Source organism: Phaenicophaeus curvirostris, chromosome 1, assembly GCF_032191515.1.
Source record: "Phaenicophaeus curvirostris isolate KB17595 chromosome 1, BPBGC_Pcur_1.0, whole genome shotgun sequence".
NCBI classification, from domain to species: domain Eukaryota; kingdom Metazoa; phylum Chordata; class Aves; order Cuculiformes; family Cuculidae; genus Phaenicophaeus; species Phaenicophaeus curvirostris.
The window spans coordinates 44087049-44109415 of record NC_091392.1 but is presented as its reverse complement, the minus strand read 5'-3'; the positions used below and the strand labels follow the sequence as shown (position 1 = coordinate 44109415).

The following is a 22367-nucleotide window of genomic DNA, read 5'->3' as shown; positions in this document are numbered from 1 at the left end:
CAGGAGACTTTGATCCAAAGAAACAGTTTTCCTATGGACATTTCCTCTCATTATGGATTTCAGGAGACTTAAGCAACTCCCAGCCACTTCAGTGGGTTTCCAGTGGAGGGACCACCACACACAGCCCTTAGTGGTGCTACTTCAATCAATGCATAGGACAACTATCTTCCCAACTGGCCATGGAAGTATGACCACCATGTTCAGTTCTTTTCTGCCTGTAACAGCTCAGCCAAAATAAGCAACCCAGCTTTGTGGCAAGGAGCAGCCCTCAGTATACACACGAGCACAGCAAAATGGTCCCCACCATCCCTCCCCATGGCGCTCTGAGGAAAGGCTCTGAGGGACTTAGAAGAGACAGCAGCCAACACATCCCCTCTGGGTGACACAAGCTAAGAACAGTCCTTTGCACAAGTGACATGAGTGGCATCCCAGCTCCTTCCCTTTTTGTGTCTCTAGATTCAGCCCCATCTACATGTATTGCAATACATGGGATCTGGCTGCAACCTCCAAGCTCCATCAAGACCCAAATCTTTTAGGCTGAGAAGCCAAGCATGGAGGTCAAATAGCCCCATCCTCTCTAATCCTGAGACACTGCAATGTTGTCCTCACAGGGGATCATCACCCCTGCTGTTCCCTTCCCAGGTAAGACCTATGAGTCAGAAGACAGTATCACAGACTTTGTTGAAAACAAAATGATGCTGCATTCCTCGACTCAAGAAATCAGTGGGAGAACAAGAGGGAAGAAGAGGCAAAGGCTTAGGAGACCAGCAGTCCCTCAGATGCCCCCTAAGCCCTGCAGACTGCAGCTGAGTGCAGTCATCCTGCTGTTGCATAGCCAGCTGGGAGGCAGCTTCTGCCCTTCCCCAAAAGCTCATGAAGCAAGCAGAGGTAAGTGCTGATAAGCAGTCCAGCCCCGGAGGTACTTCCTGTTATCAAGGGATCATAAAGCCCAGCAGCCTTGGGAAATTTGTTTGCTATTGAGGTCATTCAAGCTGTTGGTGAAACCACCCCAGGCTGAGCATGGAGCCAGCAAGAGCAGGCACTAGGGATGGTGTTTTCTGGCACTGGGTCTGTTTCCCATCACCCTGCTCCCCTGCAACCACCCTAGGGAGAGCCCAGAGACCTCTCCCAACATATCTAAGCATCCCACTGGATATGAGAGTGTCATCTTTCCAGCAACTCACCTTGTCCCTTTGCAGGGGCAAGGGCAGACTGAAGACACTGATTGCATAGCCACCATCAGGGTTGGTTACTTGAATTCACATCACACCAATGGAGAAAATCAAACATCTCTAAGGCTCAAGATATCGCATCCCAAGGCAGACTCGAAGCTTGGACAGAAAACTCCCATCCTACATGGCTGGACAAAGTGACACGGGAATATCACGGCAAAGATGAAACCCAGGTCCTGGACCAGCAACACAGAGGAGCCCTCACCCCACTTTCCACACAGCCCAGTGTGGAGCAGATAGAAACGTTGCTCTGACTAGTATTTATCTACCCAATCCCACCACTAACGCATGAGGCTGCATGGAGGGAGAGCAGCACGTGTCTGATGGACAGGGAAAACTACCCGCATGGAGAGTTATGTGTGGAGCTGCAAGTACCATGGATATGAGAACATGAAGGGAGGAAAGATGGGCAGGAAAGAGGCACAAGTGCTCAGAGAGGGGACGTGAGATTTTATCAAGATAACATTAACCCCGCTCCTACAATGCACAGCAGGGGCGTTCACCCCTCTTTTATTTGCCACTGGGAACAATAGTGGGAAACCAGGCAGCAACTCTGCCAACACTGGTGACTTCCTTCATCTGCAGAGCTGAGCCTCCTCATGGTCAGACACGAGCCCTATGCAGATGGCCTCTCTCATACAGGGGGATGTGCTCCCCATGTAGGAGGGGTCCGAAACTTCACAGACCCCAGAAGAGCTGAAATCCTCCAGTGTAATTGGAAATAGTGATGGAGATGACCAGAGGGTGAAGGCGGCAGGTTGATACTTCCCTGCTGACACTGCAAAGTAGAAAGCTCAAGGAAACAGTGACACATTGGGAACATAAAACCCAAAGAAAGAGGAAATCCGGCTAAAGGGTATCTACAAAGGAGCTGGAGGGTCTGTGCAGTGAGGAAAAGACAAGCAATGATTGTAGAAGCTGGCAGCCACTGGTGCAAGGGATCTAGGATACTTCACCACCCGAGACATGATCCTATAATAGGTACTTGCCCGGCAGCGCCTCTTCACGGCCCTGTATAGATGCTCATCTTGGCCAGATGGTCGTTGGCCCACACTGGTATGGGATACCCACGGTCACATCACTGGGACGGAAAGAGGCTTTGCTGTGCTGCCAGGAGATGCCTTGGGACAGCAGAGTTCCAACAAACTCACTGGGGAGAGGCTGGTGGCCACGCCCAATGTGAGGGCAAGCTGAGCTTCGATCAGGGAGCAGGCAGGCCTGCAATTTTGTGTGGAGAAAACAAACAAAATAAACATCATATTTTAAGGAGAGATGAGATCAATGCAATGACGTGGGCTTTCATCCAGAAGGGTGGCAGGGCAGGTCCTCTATAGAATGCTTTCACCTCATGATATGTGGCATCTTCATTTGCAGAGGTTCCATTCCATAAAGTAGGTTTTGGGGTTAACAATCCTTCTCAACTTTCCCTCTAGTCCTGGGGAGATCTCAGGCCACCAGGAGCACCCATGGATTCACAGGACCCTCAGGGTGCCTCCAGACAAGCAGCATCTCATGTATCATAGCCTAGAGCTTCCACCTCTACCACATGGTGCCCACAAAGCTGTCGAGAACACACTGAATGCCACCCTCCCTAGCAGGCTGCCAAGATCCTCAGCAGCAGCATTGCTGGCAGCAGTATTTATTTTGCTTTCTAACTCAGGCAGGAGATAAGCCAGCTAGGTGTGAAGCCCTAAGGAAAACCACAGGCTTCCCCACTTCCCAGCCAAGGCAGCCCAACCATCCCAGCTGTGAGAGGTTTCTCAGGGCCTTCTGTGGTGGGGTCAGTCCCCAAAATCCATGCCAGCACACCAAAATGGTCCCCACCATCCCTCTCAATGGTGCTTTGAGGAGGCACTCCAAAGGGCTTGGAGGAGAGGGCAACCAATGCGTCCTCTCCAGACAACACAAGCTATGAAGAGTCCCTTTCAGGAGTGACATGGGTCATCACCAGACATGACGCTCAGCTCAGAAGGGAAGAAGGAGATTGAAGAAGGCAAGGCAGTCAGATTGAGTGCATGAACGCATGTGCCACCACCCTCACATCAAACCAAGCCCTGCAAGAAAACAGATTCCCTCAGCAGCTTCATGGAAGGCAGCAGTTTCAGCTTGGCGCTAATTAGAAACCAAAGAAATGGCACCAGAAGAGAACAATGCAGAGGGGGAAAGGCTTCTGTCCCATTTTGCACTGGAGGAATGAGGGAGCCTGTGCTGTAGACCAGGCATCAGCATCTGTTCAAGGCAAAGGGAGCTGGAAAGACCAAGTATGCATTCTTTCTTGGAGTAGCAGCTGCTCACTCTGCTATTATTTCCTACTGCTTCATATAATTTGTACTCCACAGCAAGCTATTGTCCCTTTCCACTGGCTATTTATTTCCTTGAATAGCCTCTGGGGAAGGATTTCAGTGTGGGGGTAAAGAAAAAAAGAGAAACTCCACACAATAAATATCAAGCAGTGACCTGATTTAAACTGTATTCTCTGACCTCATCTGGGCCCCGGTTGTGGTTCCTCCTGGCAATTGTGATTAAGCCACATTTCTACCTCAGTTTCCCCCTTTTATGAAGACTAGGGGGATGCTCCTTGCCTTAGAGGGATGTGGGATGGGTTTCAAGAACCAGAGCTCCAGATTTTCAGAGGCCAGGGCTCAGGACAGGACCAAGAAGAGGCTTCCATCACCTCACGATGGAGCTGCTCAGTCCCCCACCTGCCTGACACAAAAATTCCCACATAGGTTTGATGGGACCAGTTTCTCCTTTAGTCAAGAGGCGTTGGTTTGCCTTTCAGCAGACAATGCTGCAACTTTCACCCAACTGATCCCTAAGCTCTGAAAGCCAGCCAGCTTCCTAACAGAGAGGCCCGAGAGAACAAACTGTACTTACCTCAGCCAAACACTGAGGTAAGCAGGAGACTGGATAAGCAGGTCTGTGAATCTGGAAGGCGTGTACAGGAGAGGATTGTCCAGAAGATGCAGAAGAAGACAAGGCAATGATAAGCACAAGGGAACTGGTGCCCACGAGCACTAACCTCCTTTCAAAGAGGTTAACCAAAGTGGGACCGCTCCTCTAGGGAAGGCACTGAAGTCTCTGTACTCAGACCAACTACAATGGGAAGGAAAAAAGGATTGGAGGTGAATCTCCTGCCCTTCCTCATGCCCCAGCTCCCTGACAGTGAGTCATCCAGAGCCCCTGTTGGAAGTATGGAAGCAGCATCCAAGCTCTGACCCTAAGGGCAAGGGATAAGAGGCCATCAGGCTCTTCTCTTCCTAGAGCTGAAGAACTACAATGTGGAAAAGCTCCACCTTTCTTCAGGACTAGGGCCAGCAAGGAAGGAGGCAACGTGCACGAAGCAGTGGCACAGATCAAGAGCACAGGAAAGAGGTGTAGTCTCAGAGTCCACTTCTTTCCCTACAGGCAGTGGTGCCACAGTGATGGGCATCCCCATCTCCATGGGGAACTCAAATGCGCTCTGATCGATGGTTTCCATCCCCAGGAATGGGGGCCAAGTGATGTCCTCATATCTTTGCAGGAGACATCTCTCTTGAGCAGCTCTGAGGTCTGTGGCAACATTTTTGTGTGGTACAAGTTGTGCACAGGGAGGAGAGGAAGGTAGTTCACATGCAAAGAGTCTGGCTTATAAGGCATCAGGGCCATTTTATCAACCGAAACAACCAAACGAGTCACCTCTTATGGGTCCCTGGCTTGTCTGAGGGGCAGGAGAATGAACCAAACCAGCAGAGGGTGGAGAAGGGAAGTCAGAGGAATGATTACATGCCACCCAGTTCCATTTCTAGCCTTCATTTCTCTAATTCTTTCCCTCATGGGGGCATGCCAGGAATGTGGGTTATGGGAAAGGCTTTCAAAAGCACGCCTGGAGATAAAAGCACACTTGTGTTGAAAGCTTCCCTGCTGGTAAAGAGAAGATGCATATAAGGCTCCTGGTTTCCCCCTCTACTGGATTTTTGGGATCTCCCAGCTTTACCCAGACTTGCTGGATGAGATATTATTAGCTTAATGGGAAAAGGATCTTCCAAAGACCTCTCCACAAAGGATCAGCTTCATGAAGTCTTATGCTCCACTTGCATCTTGCACCAAAAGACTAAGATCTCCATGAGCTTTATCTTACCACTGAGTAAGGAGGAAGATGGCAGCCCCCTCATCTTGCACACGGTGAAAATGAGGCACACATACCAAAATTCACATCCAAAAAAATCTCTTCTTGTTTAGATTTTCATCTTAAAACTGCCATGGACAGATTTAAAAAAATTAATAAATAAACAAAAAAATATATCCAGCTTTGCAAACCTGTCCTAGAAGCTAAAACGAAGGTGAGGTCCCGTGGCCAATGCAGCTCGAGTATCAGAGGTGCTGATCTCTCGCCACACCATCTACTATCAGTAGGAGGTAGAGAGGCATTCAGTGCCTCAGAAAAAAATTAGCCGTTGCGTGGGTCCAATTAAGTCCAAAAACCAGAGGCATTCAAAATGAACAGGCGCCTTCCAACAGTGGAAACCAGGGCACTTCTGAGATGCCCCAAGCCCAGCTCCCCTGTCTCAGGGGGACCATTTCCCACAACAAAGACAGTGTGAGGCCAGCTGGCTAGAACTCGAAGCAAAAACGAAACCCAGCATTGCACCATACACAAAAGGTCCACCGGGACCTCCCTCCATTGAGCTCTGAGCAGTCATCCTGGATTCAACCCCACAAGACAACAAGGGTGTGCAGCAAGAGTGGCTGCAAAGCTCCCGCACGCAGCCATCTATCCCGCACAGGGAGAACAAGGCTGCTGGCACTGTGTGATTCCCTTTGAGTGCGTTTCTCACAGGCTCCAGTGGTGAGCCCGGGCGGGTTGGACAACTCTGAGGACTTGCAGGAATCCTTTAGACAAGCAGAATTTGTCTGAGTCACACGCACGAGGCATGATGCCAAGGGTGGCTCATCCACTGGAAAAAAAAAAAAAAGAGAAAGAAAGAGAAAGAAATGCTAAGGGAGAAATAGCAAGTTTTGAAAAGCCGCAAGAATTAACAGCTTATGGGCTAGAAAGCACAGAAAGAAACAAAAAAAAAGGAGGGGTGGGGCTGTTCTCCCATGTTTACGTCACTAAAGCCAAGTACCCCTTATCCCTAGCGGAAAGCAGCAAGCCACCTTACTACCCATCAGCTTTGAGAAGGTCTGAAGGGGTGACCTATCCTGCATCTAAGGCCGTGGCTGAGGTTTGCAGAGGAAGAGGTTGTCAAGTCAAAACTATCTGTTGCTCCAAAATCAGCTTGAACAAACTCCCTTTGATGGCCCTGCAAAATGAAACAGTAAAAACCAAACCAGATGGAAATGGGAAAGAAAAGCTGCCAAAAGAAAGGGAATCCAAATCCCAAAATGACTGACTCGGTGTGGGAAACGGGATTCTAAAGAGGGAACTGCAGGCATCTGAAGGAGACCTAAGAAAAGACCAGGCCCACGCAACCAATTCTCCCTGTTCCCCTCCTCCTCTCCACTTCCAGAGGGAAGGGCACCAGAATTGTATGAACCCATGGACCTCCCGAGTGAGTCACTGGGACCCTGACCTGCAGCCACTGCAGGAGCTTCAGGGGCACTGAAAGTGCAGAGGAGGTTCTGGCTCTGCTCTTGCCAGCATGAGGAGCACATACAATACTTTTTCGCAGTTAGGAGCTACAACCTCAGCCCTGCTCAGAGCTGCCACCAGGCGAAGGAGCTTTCAAAGCCAGCACCTGAGCTTGCTGGGTCACAATGCCACCCTGAGATGTTTCATCTCTGCATGATATGGCAGGGAATGGGGTGGCAGCTGCTTACCCTGAGACTGAGACACCCTATCTTCCTTTCTAGAACTATTTTGGGTACTAAGGGATGCCCCATGCATCTGAAGACACCTTGTTTTGTCGAACAGCCCCACATAGGCATCCTGTCTCTCCTCTGCACTGCTCTTATGAGGCTCTACTCCTGTTTGTGACCCATACCAAGTAGCCAGTAATACAGAAGCACTCACTTGACCACAGAGGATGTTTATTTTGTGTTCCCAGTAGATATGCTATGCTGTTTGTTCTCTCTGGCTTTCTTTCCTTTCCCTCCAGTTTATGCATCTTTCTGCTGTCCTTATTTTCCTCCCTACTGGCAAAACAGCCGCACCAGAACCTGGCTGTGTCTCTCTGGCTGCCTCCCGATTTCTTCACACTGCTCTCCTCAAGAGCCCCCCAGCAGTGAAGCAGACATGCGGTTTTAATTGTAGTCAGATTCGTGGATGGAGAACGCTTGCTCCCGAGAGGGGAAAAGGATATTACAAACTAAATGCTTTGAACAAGACTCACATCAGACAACTGTTATCATATCCCAGGCTGAATAGCCCAAAACATGTTGCCATTCACTGCGCAACAAACAGACTTCCCGAGACAAGAGATCTGATAAGAACAATGCGAGGAGCACTGGTGGCTGCAACTGCCAGGCAAGTTCCCATCAGCACACAGATAGTTTATCTCTTCTGTCAAGATGGAACACGCATCAATGTCCGCTGCACAACAGCAGGGAAAAGCTAGTGGAGACCTGCTCTCTGGTCCTGAACATGCACGTAGCACTCCTTACAACACCGTCCCTGAGGAACATCTCTATTACTCACTCAGTCTCATTAGGAAAGGGGTGGGAATCTTTCCTGAACAGCTCTGGCAGAGATGCAGCTCCCCAGGGACTCAGCTTAGCTAGGGGATGGCTAGAGGGAAGAGGTCTTATAGCCCACTGCTTAAGCCATGCTGTGACAACTCATTTTTAACCCCATCGACTCCCAGCACGCCTCCTCCCCCTGAAAATCAGCTAGAGTACCACTTTGGGGAGGTGAGCTACTCAAGATGCAAAGCTGTTCTGTGCAAAGAGGGAGTTGGAAAGAGGATCAGCTTCCATTGGGAGCATCTCCTCCTTCTGCACAGAGGAGGGGGACTTGGGCTGCAAATCAGGGATGACAAGGGTGCAATGTGGTGAGACCCAGAACACATGCTGACTCTGAAAGGTCCACTGGGCTGAGAGACATCATGGTGCATCACTTGAACACAGTCCCTCCAGGCAGAGACAAGGCAGAGGGCCATTCAGGTGCACCCAGAGGTGTGAGTCCAATCCTCCTCCTTGCTGAGGGACTCATCCAGCAGTAGCATATTAAATAGGGGATACACAAGCTCTGCTCCCTGGGTGAGATCCCAAACCTGGTGTAGTTTGGAGTGGTGGTAGGGCAGAGGTGTGCATGCATGGGAAGCCCTTGGAGAACAAGGTGCTCCATGGACAACATGATGGGCTCCTCCTTCTGCCTACCCAAGGCAGGAAAGTCAGAGATGCAAATTCAATGTGTCTGTGTGCCTAGGCCTGTCCAATCGCCTGCATCCAGGAGCTGGCCCCCATGACCTCATGCACCATTTCCTCATAGCATCTCTCCCACATAGACAATGCAGGAGGTCAGATGCGGCCAGTGATCCATAGCGCAGGGTGTAAGACACTGAGTCACAGCCCTGGGTTCAGCCATGCCCAGCAGACAGAGCATTTCCCAGTTTCAGTCTGGCACACACATTCCCACCCCATGAACTCACCTAGAATCTTTTGCATGACATTTCCCATCTTCGGACAGAGAAAAGTGGAAAATTAGTGAGTAAACATGCAGGCTGCAGGGGACTGCACTTCAAAAGCCTGACTTCACGCAGACCTGGCCTCACAGGGTGTAGTCGTTTCACTCTCAGGCCTGAAAGCAAGGAGCAGGGCATAGCTCTCATCCATGGGGTTAAACCCTTGGTGAAACCAGGGCTCTGTCAGGAACAGTCTCCAGCCCGCTTTGTCTCCCAGCCACAGCTGGGTGCTGTGGCACTGCTGGCCCAGCCCAAAACCCTGCCAAGGAGGGTGCTAACAAGCACGCAGCATCAGCCATCATCCTGAGGCAGCGCTCCAGCCTGGCTCCGCTCCTGCCACGTTTGCTAACACAGATGAAGCCAGAGGGACTAGAAGCGAGCCTAGGAAAGGCCAGGTCCAGCCTCGGAAAATCCACGTACGCACACTCTGTGTCTCCCTCCTCTTCCTCCTCCTCCTGGGTCGCAGTTTTCTTTTCATTCCTAACCCCACGTCTGCTATGCCCCAGCACTGGGTTCACTATGCCCTGCTGCTCCTCATCACTGCCAAAAGCAAGACTGAAGCTGGCTGCGGTGCCAAGCGGCAGAGTCCGAGCAGCCAGGCTGGAGGGAGAGAGCCACCAGACTGCCTCCTCTACCGTTTCGCAGCCCGGACTTAAGCCAACACTGAAGTTTCCTAGGGAACCTGAGGCAGCTGCAGCCAAAGCAGGATCACTGGCAATGGGAAATTTTCAAGCCCTGGGCCAAAACCCATCTATTCAAGCTCACCAGCTGCCAAACCTGAGCCAGCTGCACAGCCGAGAGCACATGCATTCAGTGCCAGGGCACCCTGCAGCAAGAATGCCTCCTCCCTGTGCCGTGTTGTAAAAGAGAGGCTGCACAGGGCTCTGTCTCTGAGCTCCCTGGGCTGCTGCTACGCTAAACATCCCCAGCGAACGCTTCACTAAGTCACACTTTGTTGCCGACGCAATGCAGAGACGTATTCATCATCCAGGCTTGGGGATTTGCTGCAGCTGGGCTCCCTAATTTGCTCCACCATGTCTAGCTTCATGTCACTGATCTCAGCTCGGATCATGCTTGGATGCCCATGAAAAATGCCTTTGCAATAGGATTTCTCTCCTTCTCTGTGTTCTTCACAGCTAAATGGTATTTCAGCACACCCCAGGGTCTTAAACGTTTCCCCCCCTCATTATTGTCCTTTCTAATGGCACACCTTCCATCTACTAATGATTACAGAGCAAGTCAGGGATAGAGTGAAAATGGATGAAACTGTTCACCTATCCAAGTGCCTCCCTCAACACCTGAATCTCCAGCACGCTGTATCGGTAGCAGATCTGTTCCAGCCTGGAGGTGATCTCATCAGCGATGCGGCAAATGACTTCATCGAGGCTCCCCCTTGCGGGCTCGAGGCCTTCGATGCTCACTTCAGCCCCATAAATTCAAGCAGCACTCTCTTGACCCTGTAGGTCTTCCCCTCCCTCTTCTGTTTTTTGGGTTTTTTGCTTACCCAGATATGTAATCTATCAGCCCCCAAGCCACAGCTACAACAAGGGCTTCTGTCCTGTCAGCTTTCTTTTTTTTATCTTTGCCTGCTGCTGTTACTGTTCCTCTGCAGGAAGAGCATTCCTGTGAGCTCAGAGCATCTCCTGACTGCCCTGGATTCTCTTGGGAAGATGCTATCTGCAACAGCAAATCCAGCTGAGCCCTCCCCAGTGGGTAATGAGGCACTGCCACTCCTTACGCTGACCAGGGGGCACCAAGGGATCAAGACACCCCTGGAGCTGTTCAGTCTGGAAGGAGGGCTCAAACACAAGGAAGATGCAAGCTACTCGAGCTCACCTATAACTCAGGTATTTGCTTCTCTCGCCTGCTTGTCTTGCTGAGCTAGTTGCTCTAATGACAGAACCAACATGGAAATTTAGTATACAGAGGTCACGGCAATTCCCCTAAGGAAGCGAGTGCAATTATCCCCATGCTAACGACCATAGAAACCGAGGCATCGAGAACAGAATTTCCTTGAGTCTTGCTCAGAGACATGTTTAATTGTAGACATCTAGCCAGCAGGTTTTCTGATCCCTTATCCAGCATCCCATTTCCTCATTCTCCTCCTTAGTTGTAGAAGGATGCCTTTGATCAGCAGGGACAGGTCTTCCTGCAGCGAAAAGGGAAACGCTGAAAGAAATGGAAGGGAGCAATCCTGGTGGATGACAGCATACCACAAGAAAGTGCTGCACATGAAAGGGAAGAAGACATTTCCTATTAGATTAAAGGAACTCAGACCTGCTCTCCCTCTAGAGAAGCCTGCAACTCTATACTTGCCTCTCTAATTGCAAACCTCCGCTGGGAGAGGTGCTTAGAAGTGTTGCAAAAGGAAGGAGATTAGCCAAGGTCAGAGAATCGCAGGGCTGCAAATCCAGGGGATTGCATAAGAGGTGCAGGGTCCGAAGTGATGTCAGGAGAGGTGCTGCCAGCCCTGTTCTAAGCAAAAGCAGCAGAGATAAAACTGAGCCAAAACCCCAGGAACTGGCTTCTGCAGTCAGCCAGGGCAGGAAAATAAGAAAAGGAAACAAAAGAATGTAGTACTGAGCTTCGGGAAAGTGAAAGGTCTCCAGCAGAAAGAGGAAAGTGACAGGGGAAAGGGAACCTCACATCAGAGGCCAGAGCCAATGACCCAGCAGGAAAGACACAAAAGCTCTTGCCGCTGCACACAAGTGCATCTGAAAAACATCGCAGGGTTCACATAAACACACAAGGCAGATAAGCCAAATAAACATGGGCACAAAGCGAGGGTGACAGGGTGGTTCTGACTGGCTGCAGACGACCCAGTGGGTGGAAACTCCTCTCCCAGGCGACCCGGCCACTCCTGCAAGGCCGTTTTCCCTTCCCCACAGAGGGGGGTTTGACTGATTTGCGATTCACTTGGACGCTACAGGCAACTAGAGCGTTAGCTAAGCTCAATGCTGATGAGGCAGGAACTCTCCTGGCTGCTGCTGCCCTCTGCGGGACAGCCTGATGCAGGGCCTGACAAACCTGGGCATCTGCACCCCTCCAGCAGGACAACCTTTCCTTTCGCTGGCACGCAAACTATCCAGGCCTCCAGCTCATGCGTAATCACTTTCCTCTGCAACTGACTAATTATAGTTCCAGGACTTCCATTCAGGAGTGGTGTTAATGACAACATGGAGCGTCTCCATCCAAAACTAGTTCAGGGTCCCAGCTGTCAATAAATATAAATCAAGGGACAGGAGAGAAGTTTTTCCTCACACGTCACCTAACTACTGTTACAAGGGGCAAAATTCAGCCTCCAATCTCTTTTTTTGTTGTTGTTGTTGTTGCACTTAGGGCCCCCATCACACAAAAATCAGATGTAAGCAAAAGGGAAAGAGATTTCTAAATCTATGAGAAATACAAGCAAGTTTTGAAAGGCTGGTGCTGACACAACTGTTATGCATGAGTTCACTCGCCATTGTTCGCAACCAGCTGAAAAGAGGTGCAGCCTTCCATTCATCCTGGACTTGCTAACCACTGGGTGTTGCCAAAGAGAGGAAAATAAACAACCTTGAGACTCAGACAGATCGAAACCTGAGCAAAAGGGGCATGTGAAATGCCGCACTGCAAAACCACTCCTTCAGAGGCATCACTTTGTGGGCTGGAGAGATGTATGCTATCTACACAAATTGTACATGACCTAGAAGAGCAATATCTAGGCTTCAGTCTCCTAAATATGGCTTAAAGATTCTCAAAAAAAAAAAAAATCAAAGAGGTAGTAGTGACAGGCAGGGCTGACTCATAAGATTAAAATAACTCATGTAAAACGTGCCTGAACACAGCAGAGGGAAGGATGTGGCAATTTTCTATGAAAAGCACTTAAAATAAAAGCTTTGTGATGCAAGGCAGTAACAGTTAAAAAAAGAACGACATTTGAGTGCCAAAGAGCACCTTCTAATGGCCAAAAAATCCCCTGCAAAACAATGGCTGCCCATAAGGAAAAGACATTAGGTGTGACATCAAGGCGATTCCCTCGCCTGCCATCTGCGGGATTAGCACTGTAAATGAGTAACCCAACACAGGGTCGCGCTGACTCAGACCTCAGTCTCCAGGATCATACAGCTTTAAGGCTGAATAGGCCGTATCAAACGTGCACTCTTATCGCAGAGGCTCTGTCAGGGCCAGCAGTGGCCATGAGCAGCAGCCCCGAGATCACACATCAGGGACTCTTCCAATGAGTTGGGGTCTGACCTCCCCGTAGGTCACCCTATTGGCACCTCCCACTGGCATTATGAAAACAGAAGGGAAAACAAACAACAGAAGCAATAAATCACCATGGGGAGAAGACACTCAGTTCCTTCTGTGTTCAGTCCTGAGCACACGGATCTGTTAGACTGAGTCCAGAGGAGGGCCATGAAGATAATTCAAGGACTCGAGCATCTCCCATATGAGGACAGGCTGAAAGAGTTGGGGTTGTTCAGCCTGGCGAAGACTTCAGGAACAGCTTTCCAGTACTTAAACAGGGCCTACGGGAAAGCTGGGGAGGGGCTCTTTATCAGGGAGTGCAGGGATAGGATGAAAGGTAACAGTTTTAAGCTGAAAGAGCGGAGATTTAGATTAGATACCAGGAAGAAATTTGTTACTGTGAGAGTGGTGAGTCACTGGCACAGAGAACTCATGGATGCTCCATCCCTGGAGGTGTTCAAAACTAGACTGGATGGGGCTTTGAGCAGCCTGGTACAGTGTAACATGCCCATGTGCATGGCAGTGGGATGGAACTGGATGATCTTTAAGGTCCCTTTCAACCCAAACCATTCTATGATTCTGTGATTATTTAAAAAGAAAGAAAAAAACAAGTAACAAAAGCAATAAATCACCACAGGGAAAAGACACTCCACTCCTTCCAAGTCTACTGGAGCACAGAAAAAAAACCAAAATGATATCAAGTGACACACGGCTAGCCTGGATTACTAGAGCCACAAGGAGAAATAGAGGACAAATAGATTTTACTTCCCTGAAGCCCTTAAGTTATTTCTAGGGCTTCACTAGCCTTTCTTCCCACCCCTCGCTACCAGCTGCTCAGCCAGGCAGGAGAATCATAGAATAGTTTGGGCTGGAAGGGACCATGAAGCACTGCAGTGAGCAGGGCCCCATCTAACCTGACCTTAAATTCGTTTCCAGGGATGGGGCATCTGCCTTCTCTCCAAGCAACCTGTGCCAGTGCCTCACCATCCTCAGCAAAAGAAGATTTCTTCCTACTATCTAGTCCATAAACTTCTCTTTTAGTTTAAAACTATTAGCCCTTATGCTATTTCTACAGGCCCTGCTAAAAAGTTTCTCCCCATCTTTCCTATAGCCCCCTTCAGGTACTGGAAGGCCGCTAGAGGGTCTGTCTCCCTGGAGCTTTCTCTTCTCCAGACTGAACAAGCCCAACTCTCTCAGCCTGTCCTCGTATGGGAGGTGCTCCAGCCCTCGGATCATCTTTGTGGCCTCCTCTACACCCGTTCAGAGAGTTCCACACCCTTCTTACGGTGGGGATTTCAGAAGTAGGCACAGCACTCCAGGCGGGGTCTCACAAGAAAGGAACAGAGGGGCAGAATCCCCTCCCTCATGGCCATGCTTCTTTCGATGCGGCCCAAGGTACCTCTGGCCTTGCGGGCGCGGCCAGGGCCGGTTAAAAGTAACCTCTGGAGTGCGGCTGCTCCCTCGCTCGCGTTCACAGCGCCCCCTACCCCGCCCCGAAGGCCTCGGAAGCGGCACCGCGGCCCAGTCGCCCCCGAACCCAGCAGCCACACATCGGCCCCCCGCGTCCTTTTAAAGGACACGCGTGTCCGCCGGCCACCTCCTCCGGGGCGGAAGTGCCCTGTCTCCGCGACGGAAGTGGCGTCACTTGCCAGTAGTTGGCTTCTTCCGGGAAGGGCTGGGCAGCTGCTTCCGGCGCTCGGCTTTGTCCCGCTGCCATTGGCTGAGGCCGGCGGGGCAGGGGCGGAGGGGCTGGAAAGCCGCCTGGCAGAGAAGAATCCGGGGTATAGAATCATAGAATCATAGAATGACCAGGTTGGAACCGGATCATCGAGTCCAACCATTCCTATCAAATGGTCGACAGCGGCTCAACGTGAGCCAGCAGTGTGCCCAGGTGGCCAAGAAGGCCAGCAGCATCCTGGCTTGGACAAGTCCTGGTGTGGCCAGCAGGAGCAGGGGATGGATCCCACCTCGAATTCTGGGCTCAGGTCACAGCTGCCTCTTGGCCCAGCGTTTGGCCTCCGCCATGCCCTGTTCCCACCAGCTGCTTTGGTGAGAGCTGCTCCACCAGCACACGCAAGGGTTGCCCACTCCTCATGAGCCCAACTGCTCCTCTGTGCCTCCATCCCACAGAGCACAGAGTCATGGGATGGTCAGGGTTGGAAGGGACTGCTGGAGATCACCCTGTCCAACCCTCACTACAGGAGGAACGTTGAGCTGCTGGAGCATGTCCAGAGGAGGGAATGAGGCTGGTGAAGTCTCGTTCTGGTGAAGTCTTGGAGCATAAGTCTTAGGAGGAGTGGCTGAGGGTCTGGGGTTGTTTAGCAAGGAGGAGGCTGAAAGGAGACCTTATCACTGCCTACAACTGCCTGGAAGGAGGTTGTAGCGAGGTGGGTGCTGGTCTCTTCTCCCAAGTGATAGGAATGGCATCAAGTTGCATCAGGGAATGTTTAGATTGGATATTAGGGAAAAATTCTTCACTGAATGAGTAGTGAAGCACTGAAACATAGAATCATAGAATGGTTTGGGTTGGAAGGAACCTTAAAGATTATCTAGTTCAAACCACCTGCCATGGGCAGGAACATCCTGACCAGGCTGCCCAAGGCCTCATCCAACCCGGCCTTGAACACCCCCAGGGATGGGGCAGCCACAGCTTCCCTGGGCAACCTGTGCCAGGGCCTCACCACTCTCATCGTGAAGAAATTCCTCATTATGTCGAGTCTAAATCTGCCCCTCTCCAGTTTATACCCATTGCCCCTACTCCTATCACTACAAGCATTTGTGAACAGTCCCTCCCCAGCTTTCCTGTAGCCCCTTCAGGTACTGGAAGGTCACTACAAGATCTCGGAGCCTTCTCTTCTCCAGGATGAACAACCCCAACCCTCTCAGCCTGTTCTCATACGGGAGGTGCTCCAGCCCTCTGATCATCCTTGTAGCCCTCCTCTGGAGCCGTTCCTACAGCTCCATATCCTTCTTATGTTGAGGATTCCAGAACTGGACTCAGTGCTCCAGATGAGGTCTCACAAGAGAGGAGCTGAGGGGAAGAGTCCCCTCCCTCGCTCTGCTAGCCGTGCTTCTTTGGCTGCAGCCCAGGAAGGAGCAGCGAAGCACGGGAACAGCTGCCCGGGGAGGGAGCTGAGCCCCGATCCCTGCCGGGATTCCAAAGGCGGGTGGATGAGGCGCTCGGGGCCGCTTCAGCCGCGGGTCTCGACGCCTCCGAGCCCCCTTTCTTCCCGTCAGGGGGCCCCGCGCGCCGCGCCTCGGGCCGGCAGGGGGCGCGCGCGGGGGACGGGGCCGCTCTGCGCCGCCGCTCTGTGGGCGAGGGCGGGCGGCGCTCTAGGCGGCTCAGGGGGGACTGCTCGGTGGCCCCGCGGCGCGGCCCCGCGGAGGAGCCGGCGGGAGGCCGGGGGCGCCCAGCGCCATGGAGCCCGAGACGCTGGAGGCGCGGATCAGTGAGTGCGGCCGGGGGGAACGCGGAGACGGGTGGCGGGGAGGCTCCGGCTGCGTGAGGAGCGGCGGCTGGGGCTCACGGCGAGGTGGCAGGGCAGGGCCTGCCTGGGTTGGGGGGGGGCTCGGGGGTCGTTCGTAGCAAGGTATTAGGGCAGCCCTACCTGGGGGTGGAGGGGAGGCTGGGGGTCACACATAGCGAGGTGTCAGGGTAGCCCTACCTGGGTGTGGAAGGGAGGCTGGGGGTCACACATAGCGAGGTGTCAGGGTAGCCCTGCCTGGGTGTGGAAGGGAGGCTGGGGGTCACTCATAGTGAAGTATCAGGGCAGGTAGTGCCGGGGTGTGGAAGAGGGGCTGGGGGTCACTCATAGCAAGGTATTAGGGCAGCCCTGCCTGGGGGTGAAGGGGAGGGCTTGGGGTCACACATAGCGAGGTGTCAGGGCGGCCCTACCTGGATGTGGAAGGGAGGCTGGGGGTCACTCGTAGTGAAGTATCAAGGCAACCCTGCCTGGGTGTGGAAGAGGGGCTGGGGGTCACTTATAGCGAAATATCAGAGCAGGTAGTGCCGGGGTGTGGAAGAGGGGCTGGGGGTCACTCATAGTGAGGTATCAGGGCAACCCCACCTGGGTGTGGAAGGGAGGCTGGGGGTCACTCATAGTGAGGCATTGGGGCAACCCCACCTGGGTGTGGAAACGGGGCTGGGGGTCACTCATAGCGAGGTATCAGGGCAGGTCCTGCCTGTGTGTGGAGGTGGAATCTTGGGGTCACACGTAATGAGGTGTCAGGGTAGCCCCACCTGGGTGTAGAGGGAGTGTAGGGGTCACAGGTAACAAGGTGTCAGGTCAACATCTTCTGGATATCGAGGGGGGTCTAGGGGTCACACATAGTGAGGCGTCAGGGAGGGTCCTGCCGGAGTGTGGAGGAGGGTCTGAGGGTCACACATAGTGAGGTGTCAGGGCAACCCCACTTGGGCATGGAGGGGTCTGAGGGTCACAGGTAGCAAGGTGTCAGGGTGGCCCTGCCTGGGTGTGGAGAGGACTGATGACAAATGGTGGTGTTGGGGCCATGAGTGCAGCTGGGCTCTGCAGGTAGCATGGAACAGGCCTCTACGCAGCCATGGTGGGTCAGAGAACGCTGCTTGTGTGAGTGAGCTCGAGCTCACTTCTGCACTGTCCTCTGTCAAGGCGTCTGGTGGTATCAGCGGGGAGGGAGCAGGAACGATATTGGCTGGGGAGATTTTGTCACCGTCCCCTTCTCCCTTCTGTAGACAAAGCAACAAACCCTCTGAACAAGGACTTGGACTGGGATGGCATCAATGCTTTCTGTGAGCAGCTCAATAAGGAGCTGGAGGGGTAAGTGCTTCTTCCTTTCCGCAGGCTGCTCCTGGGTTATGATCGCCCACCCAGTAAGATTCAGAAGGGTTGTCCTGAGAGCTGAATAGGCACAAAGTCCCTCAGAGTGGGGGTGGGCAGGGGATCCTGATTCACTAACACAGGGTTGCCAACAGGGTTTTAGTGACTTATCAGTGCCTTAATCCTGCAACACAATTTTCAACCCTGGATTCCTAGATAGAAACATGGGTACCAGGCTTTTCATCAATAACCAGCTAGCTTTTTTTCTTCCCCTCACTCTTTCCAGTCCTCCACTTGCTACCCGGCTTCTTGCCCACAAGATCCAGTCTCCACAAGAATGGGAAGCTATCCAGGCCCTCACGGTAAGGGCATCTGCAGGCTGGTAGAACTAGATGGAGGGCCAGGGTGTGAGATTGCTCCAGTTTGCCTGGAGGAGCACGGGAGGCTTTGAACTCCCTCTGAGAAAGCCCTGAAGCAGCTGAACTCTTGGGTAAGAGAGGGGCTGATGGTGGTTCCAGAAGAGAGAAGGGGTGACTGGTAGGAAAGGTCTTATTTCTAGGAAGGATCATAGCCTGTTGAAGTTGATAGGGAGCTTTTTGTTCTTTGTGGACTTGGTAGTGCTAGGTTAACAGTTGGACTCGATGCTCTTAAAGGTCTATTCCAACCTAAATGATTCTTAATCATGTTTTGAATCCATGGTGTGAAACCCTGGTGTCTGTGAGCTCTCTAAGGGTATCCCCTTTCATGGGCTGTTGAGCTACCTGTGCAAAGCCTGTCTTCAAAGAGGAAAATCCCCTTGCTTTTCTCTGGGATACTGCTTGGCCACTTGGGAGGGAAAGAGGGTGTCCCTCCGCGCTGCTGTGAGGATAGCTACAGGCTTCGTGCCTGGCGAAGGGGGAGCAAGAGGAAACTGGCTCTTGAAGCTGCTGCTGACCCCATGCCAGGGCTCACCCAGTCCCTCTTCCCAGGTGTTGGAGTCCTGCATGAAGAGCTGTGGCAAACGCTTCCATGATGAGGTGGGCAAGTTCCGGTTCCTCAATGAGCTCATCAAAGTGGTGTCACCCAAGGTGGGTCCCAGGGAATCGTCCTGGAGGAAACTAGAGCCTGGTGGCAGCAGCAGCACTTTGGGAAGCAGTGGTGGCTGAGCAGAAAGGTCAAATGCCTGCTGGTTTGTGGGGGCGTTAGGACAGTGCTAGCAGGAGATTTAGTCTTCGTTTCCTGGTAAGTTTTCCAGCAGGAATGTGAGCTTTTACCACTCTGCTCCCGGCTGATTCTTGATGCAGAAAGCTGAGGGCTAGCTAGGTGTGATGCATCCAGCACTTTTGAAACTACTGAGCTCATCTGTGTTCCTGGAGTCAGTTTCCCTGAATCTCTCTCTTGGGCCCTGTCTGTGCTGCATATGCTGAGGAGCCTTCCTCAGCGCTGACATTGTGACCATGTCTCTCCAGGGTGTCCCAACCTGGTTGAGACACTCTCAGAGGGCAAGCCCAGGCCTGGTCAGTTATGCTTTTGGCAAGTCCATCTGAAGCACCAAGTCATTATCTGCTCCTCTGCTGATGCTGCTGTTCCTGCAGCATAACGAGCTGTGCGTGCTGTCCCGTTCAGTCAAGGCAATTAACACCAGCAAATATGGAGTTAAGAGGACACAAACAAATTATGACTAAGGAAAACCTTCGTCTGCTAGTCACAGCTTGTGATCTGTGATGATGAATAGCCAGGGATGGTGACAGCAGCAGCCTAAAGTCCTACTGCTGGGCACCCTAGAGAATGTCCTCTGTGTTAAGCCACTGGCCTCCAGTGGCATGTGCACTGTTTCTAACACCAGCAAACCCACGGGAGAAAAGTGGAGGATGAATATATGGCAAGGGAAGAGCTATTATGTTTGGACATCTTCCCACTGGGTGCGGATCCTCTGGGGCTCACCTTGCTCCAAAAGGAGCTAGGCACTTGTGCTGGAGAGTGTCCTTGAAAGAGGGCTGGGCTCTGTCCTGGGGTCTGTTACCCACAGTCCTTCCCCTCCCAGCCCTGCTCTCCACTTGTTCCTGAAGGGTGGCCTCGCCCAGCGGCTTCTGTAAGCAGTACGCTTTCCTTCACAAGGTGACAGAGACCCGCCTGAGCTTTCCCACCTGTCCCTGCGTGGCGTTGAGGGGCTGCTGGTGCAATACTTCTCCCACCTCTTGTGTTTCTTGTGGTGGAAACCAGGCACAGCATAGAACATGTTGCAAGGGCCTTGTGAGCTTTCCTGCTTGCTTCCTCTTTCCTCCTCCTTTTGCCGTTGGGAACGGTCTCACTTCTCCTGGGGGAGGGGAGGAGAGGAACATGCCAGGCTTGCAACGGCTCGGATCAGTTTCAAGCCACCTCTTCTCTCTTCCTCTAGTATCTTGGCAGCCGGACATCAGAAAAAGTGAAGTCGAAGATCCTGGAGTTGATGTACAGCTGGACATTAGGGCTGCCTCACGAGGTAAAGATCTCGGAGGCCTACCAGATGCTGAAGAAACAAGGTGAGAGGCAGTGCTCTGGAAAGGGAAGGTGGACAGGCACTTTCCCCTTCCTCCTTTTTTTCTCTGGTCAGAATCTGAAACAGACTCACCCTTTTCCTGTGCCCAGACCCACCAGATCCTTCAGTCTGTCTGATTCATCAGCAGGGACAGAGGTGAAGGAACAGATGCCTTAGGGTTCCTAGCTGGGAGTTGCTGGTGGTCTGAGTTGCTTGATGGGTTGGAGGGGACATCTGCTTGCTCCTGCGGGAGATGGGGCACTGGAAGGGGTTGGGAGCTTGTGAGTGCTTTGGCAGGCAATGCTGGATTTTTCTAAGATAGGATATTGATGGAGAGCGGGGGCAGTTCTTCTATGAAAACAAAATCCGGGATCATGGTTAGTGGGAGCAGACCCAACTCCCTCAGTTGAGGGGTTTGTTGGTCCATTAGGGAAGAAATAACCTAGGTAGTACTGCCATCCCCCAGTGGGCGAGGCTTCCTGACCTCTCCATTGGCTTCTACTGCAGGGATTGTGAAATGTGACCCAAAACTGCCCGACAACGCTCCTTTTCCACCTCCTCCCCCTCGGCCGAAGAACATAATCTTTGATGATGAAGAGAAATCCAAGGTAAGGGCCCTGTGCAAGAAGATGGACAGCAGGCAATGTCTTCCTTGCTGCAGTATCTCCTGTCCTTCTGGGATGCAGAGATCCAGAAAGAGTCAAGGCCTCTGCTCCACATGCTGTGCTTCAGAAAATGCGTCACAGGAATGCTGAGGGCCTGCTCCAAAATCATGACAAAGGAAATGGCCAGAGGTGGGGGATGTGGGCCTGTTTGACCTTCGGAGCTCTTAGCTGCAGGGTGGTGCAAAGGGTGTAGTGCTGACATTAGCCCAGCAGGTTCTGGGAGGTTTGCTCCTGGGCGGTCCCAAGGCTTCTGAGTTATCTGGCCATGAGGTTTAAATCCAGATGCTGCTGCTATCTCTTCCCAGCCCTGCAATCTGCTTGTTGCCCAACAAATTATACCTTCCTGGACCCATCCTGCATTGCCTTTCCATTAGAATTGTGTCACCGCTCAGACAAATGTCTGCTTTATCAGTGCCGATAGATTTAAGCAAGTATTAGGCTCCTCTGCATCTACTTCTGCAGGAGAGGTGTGATGCCAGTTTGCTGCAGGGGATATATTTTGCCTCCATGGGTCATGGTGTGCAAATGAGGATTTGTAGGTGGCCCATGGGAGCGCTTACTGACTACAGAAGGCAAAGAGAAAGAGCTCTCCCTCTTCACCAGTTGCACCTGTGAAGAGGCATGTGAAGAGGTCTGAGCAGGAGTCCATTACAATCCCATGGCAATTCCTGCATTAAACTAGGCTTTTTCTCTTTCTCGGTACTAGTGCTGGTGTGCTCCAGGATCGTCATGGTGTGTAACAAGCAGGCAGGAGCAGGTTTTGAATGCAGGGACTCTTCAGGGGAAAGCCTGTCTTACATAACCAGAACCACAATGGGAAAAGGGAGACCAGTTGTACTACTTCTCTTCCTGGTCTCTGATAGCCCACAAGCTCTCATGGTTGGTCTTTCATACGGCTGGCGTTGTCTGCTGCCTTTTCCAGATGGTTTGGGGCAAGAGTAACTTTGCTTGCTGTAGCGTGGCAGGAGTGATTCTGACTAACACCCCTCACCTTGGGCTCAGAGATACCTTCTCTTTTGTAGACACTGGCTCGTCTCCTGAAAAGTTCCCATCCTGAGGACCTCCGGGCAGCCAACAAGCTCATCAAGGAGATGGTTCAGGAGGTGCGGCTGGGGAGAAGGGGAGCTGGGAGGTCATGGTCTGGGTGGCAGTGATTGGCACCAAGGGAGCAGTGGCTCTCTGTCCTCATGCAGACATATGGAGCTTCTTCCAAAAATTTGCAGCAGCAGCTGCTAAAAGAGTCCTTGTGTGACTTCTGCCATCCCTTGGCTACTTGGAGGAATGGGCTGGGGACCCTTCCTGTGGCCCAAGTCTTGCTGCAGCACGAGATCTGCAGCAATTCC

At 52.1% G+C, this 22367-nt stretch overlaps 1 protein-coding gene across 3 annotated transcripts in view; it reads left to right on the top strand.

Annotated features, from left to right (window-relative positions):
• Window positions 1-16410: 16410 nt before the first annotated feature.
• GGA1 (golgi associated, gamma adaptin ear containing, ARF binding protein 1) overlaps window positions 16411-22367 on the top strand; it is a 59277-nt gene continuing 53320 nt past the window's right edge. For 2 of the 3 annotated variants that reach the window (XM_069856239.1, XM_069856228.1), the window contains exons 1-7: window positions 16411-16515; window positions 17778-17862; window positions 18149-18224; window positions 18831-18929; window positions 20240-20363; window positions 20867-20967; window positions 22047-22127. In XM_069856239.1, coding sequence (XP_069712340.1) covers window positions 16485-16515; window positions 17778-17862; window positions 18149-18224; window positions 18831-18929; window positions 20240-20363; window positions 20867-20967; window positions 22047-22127 — 597 coding nt within the window. In that variant the 5' untranslated portion in view covers window positions 16411-16484. Of the gene's footprint in view, window positions 16516-17777; window positions 17863-18148; window positions 18225-18830; window positions 18930-20239; window positions 20364-20866; window positions 20968-22046; window positions 22128-22367 lie in introns of those variants that run through there. The other variant, XM_069856250.1, reaches the window with a different exon arrangement.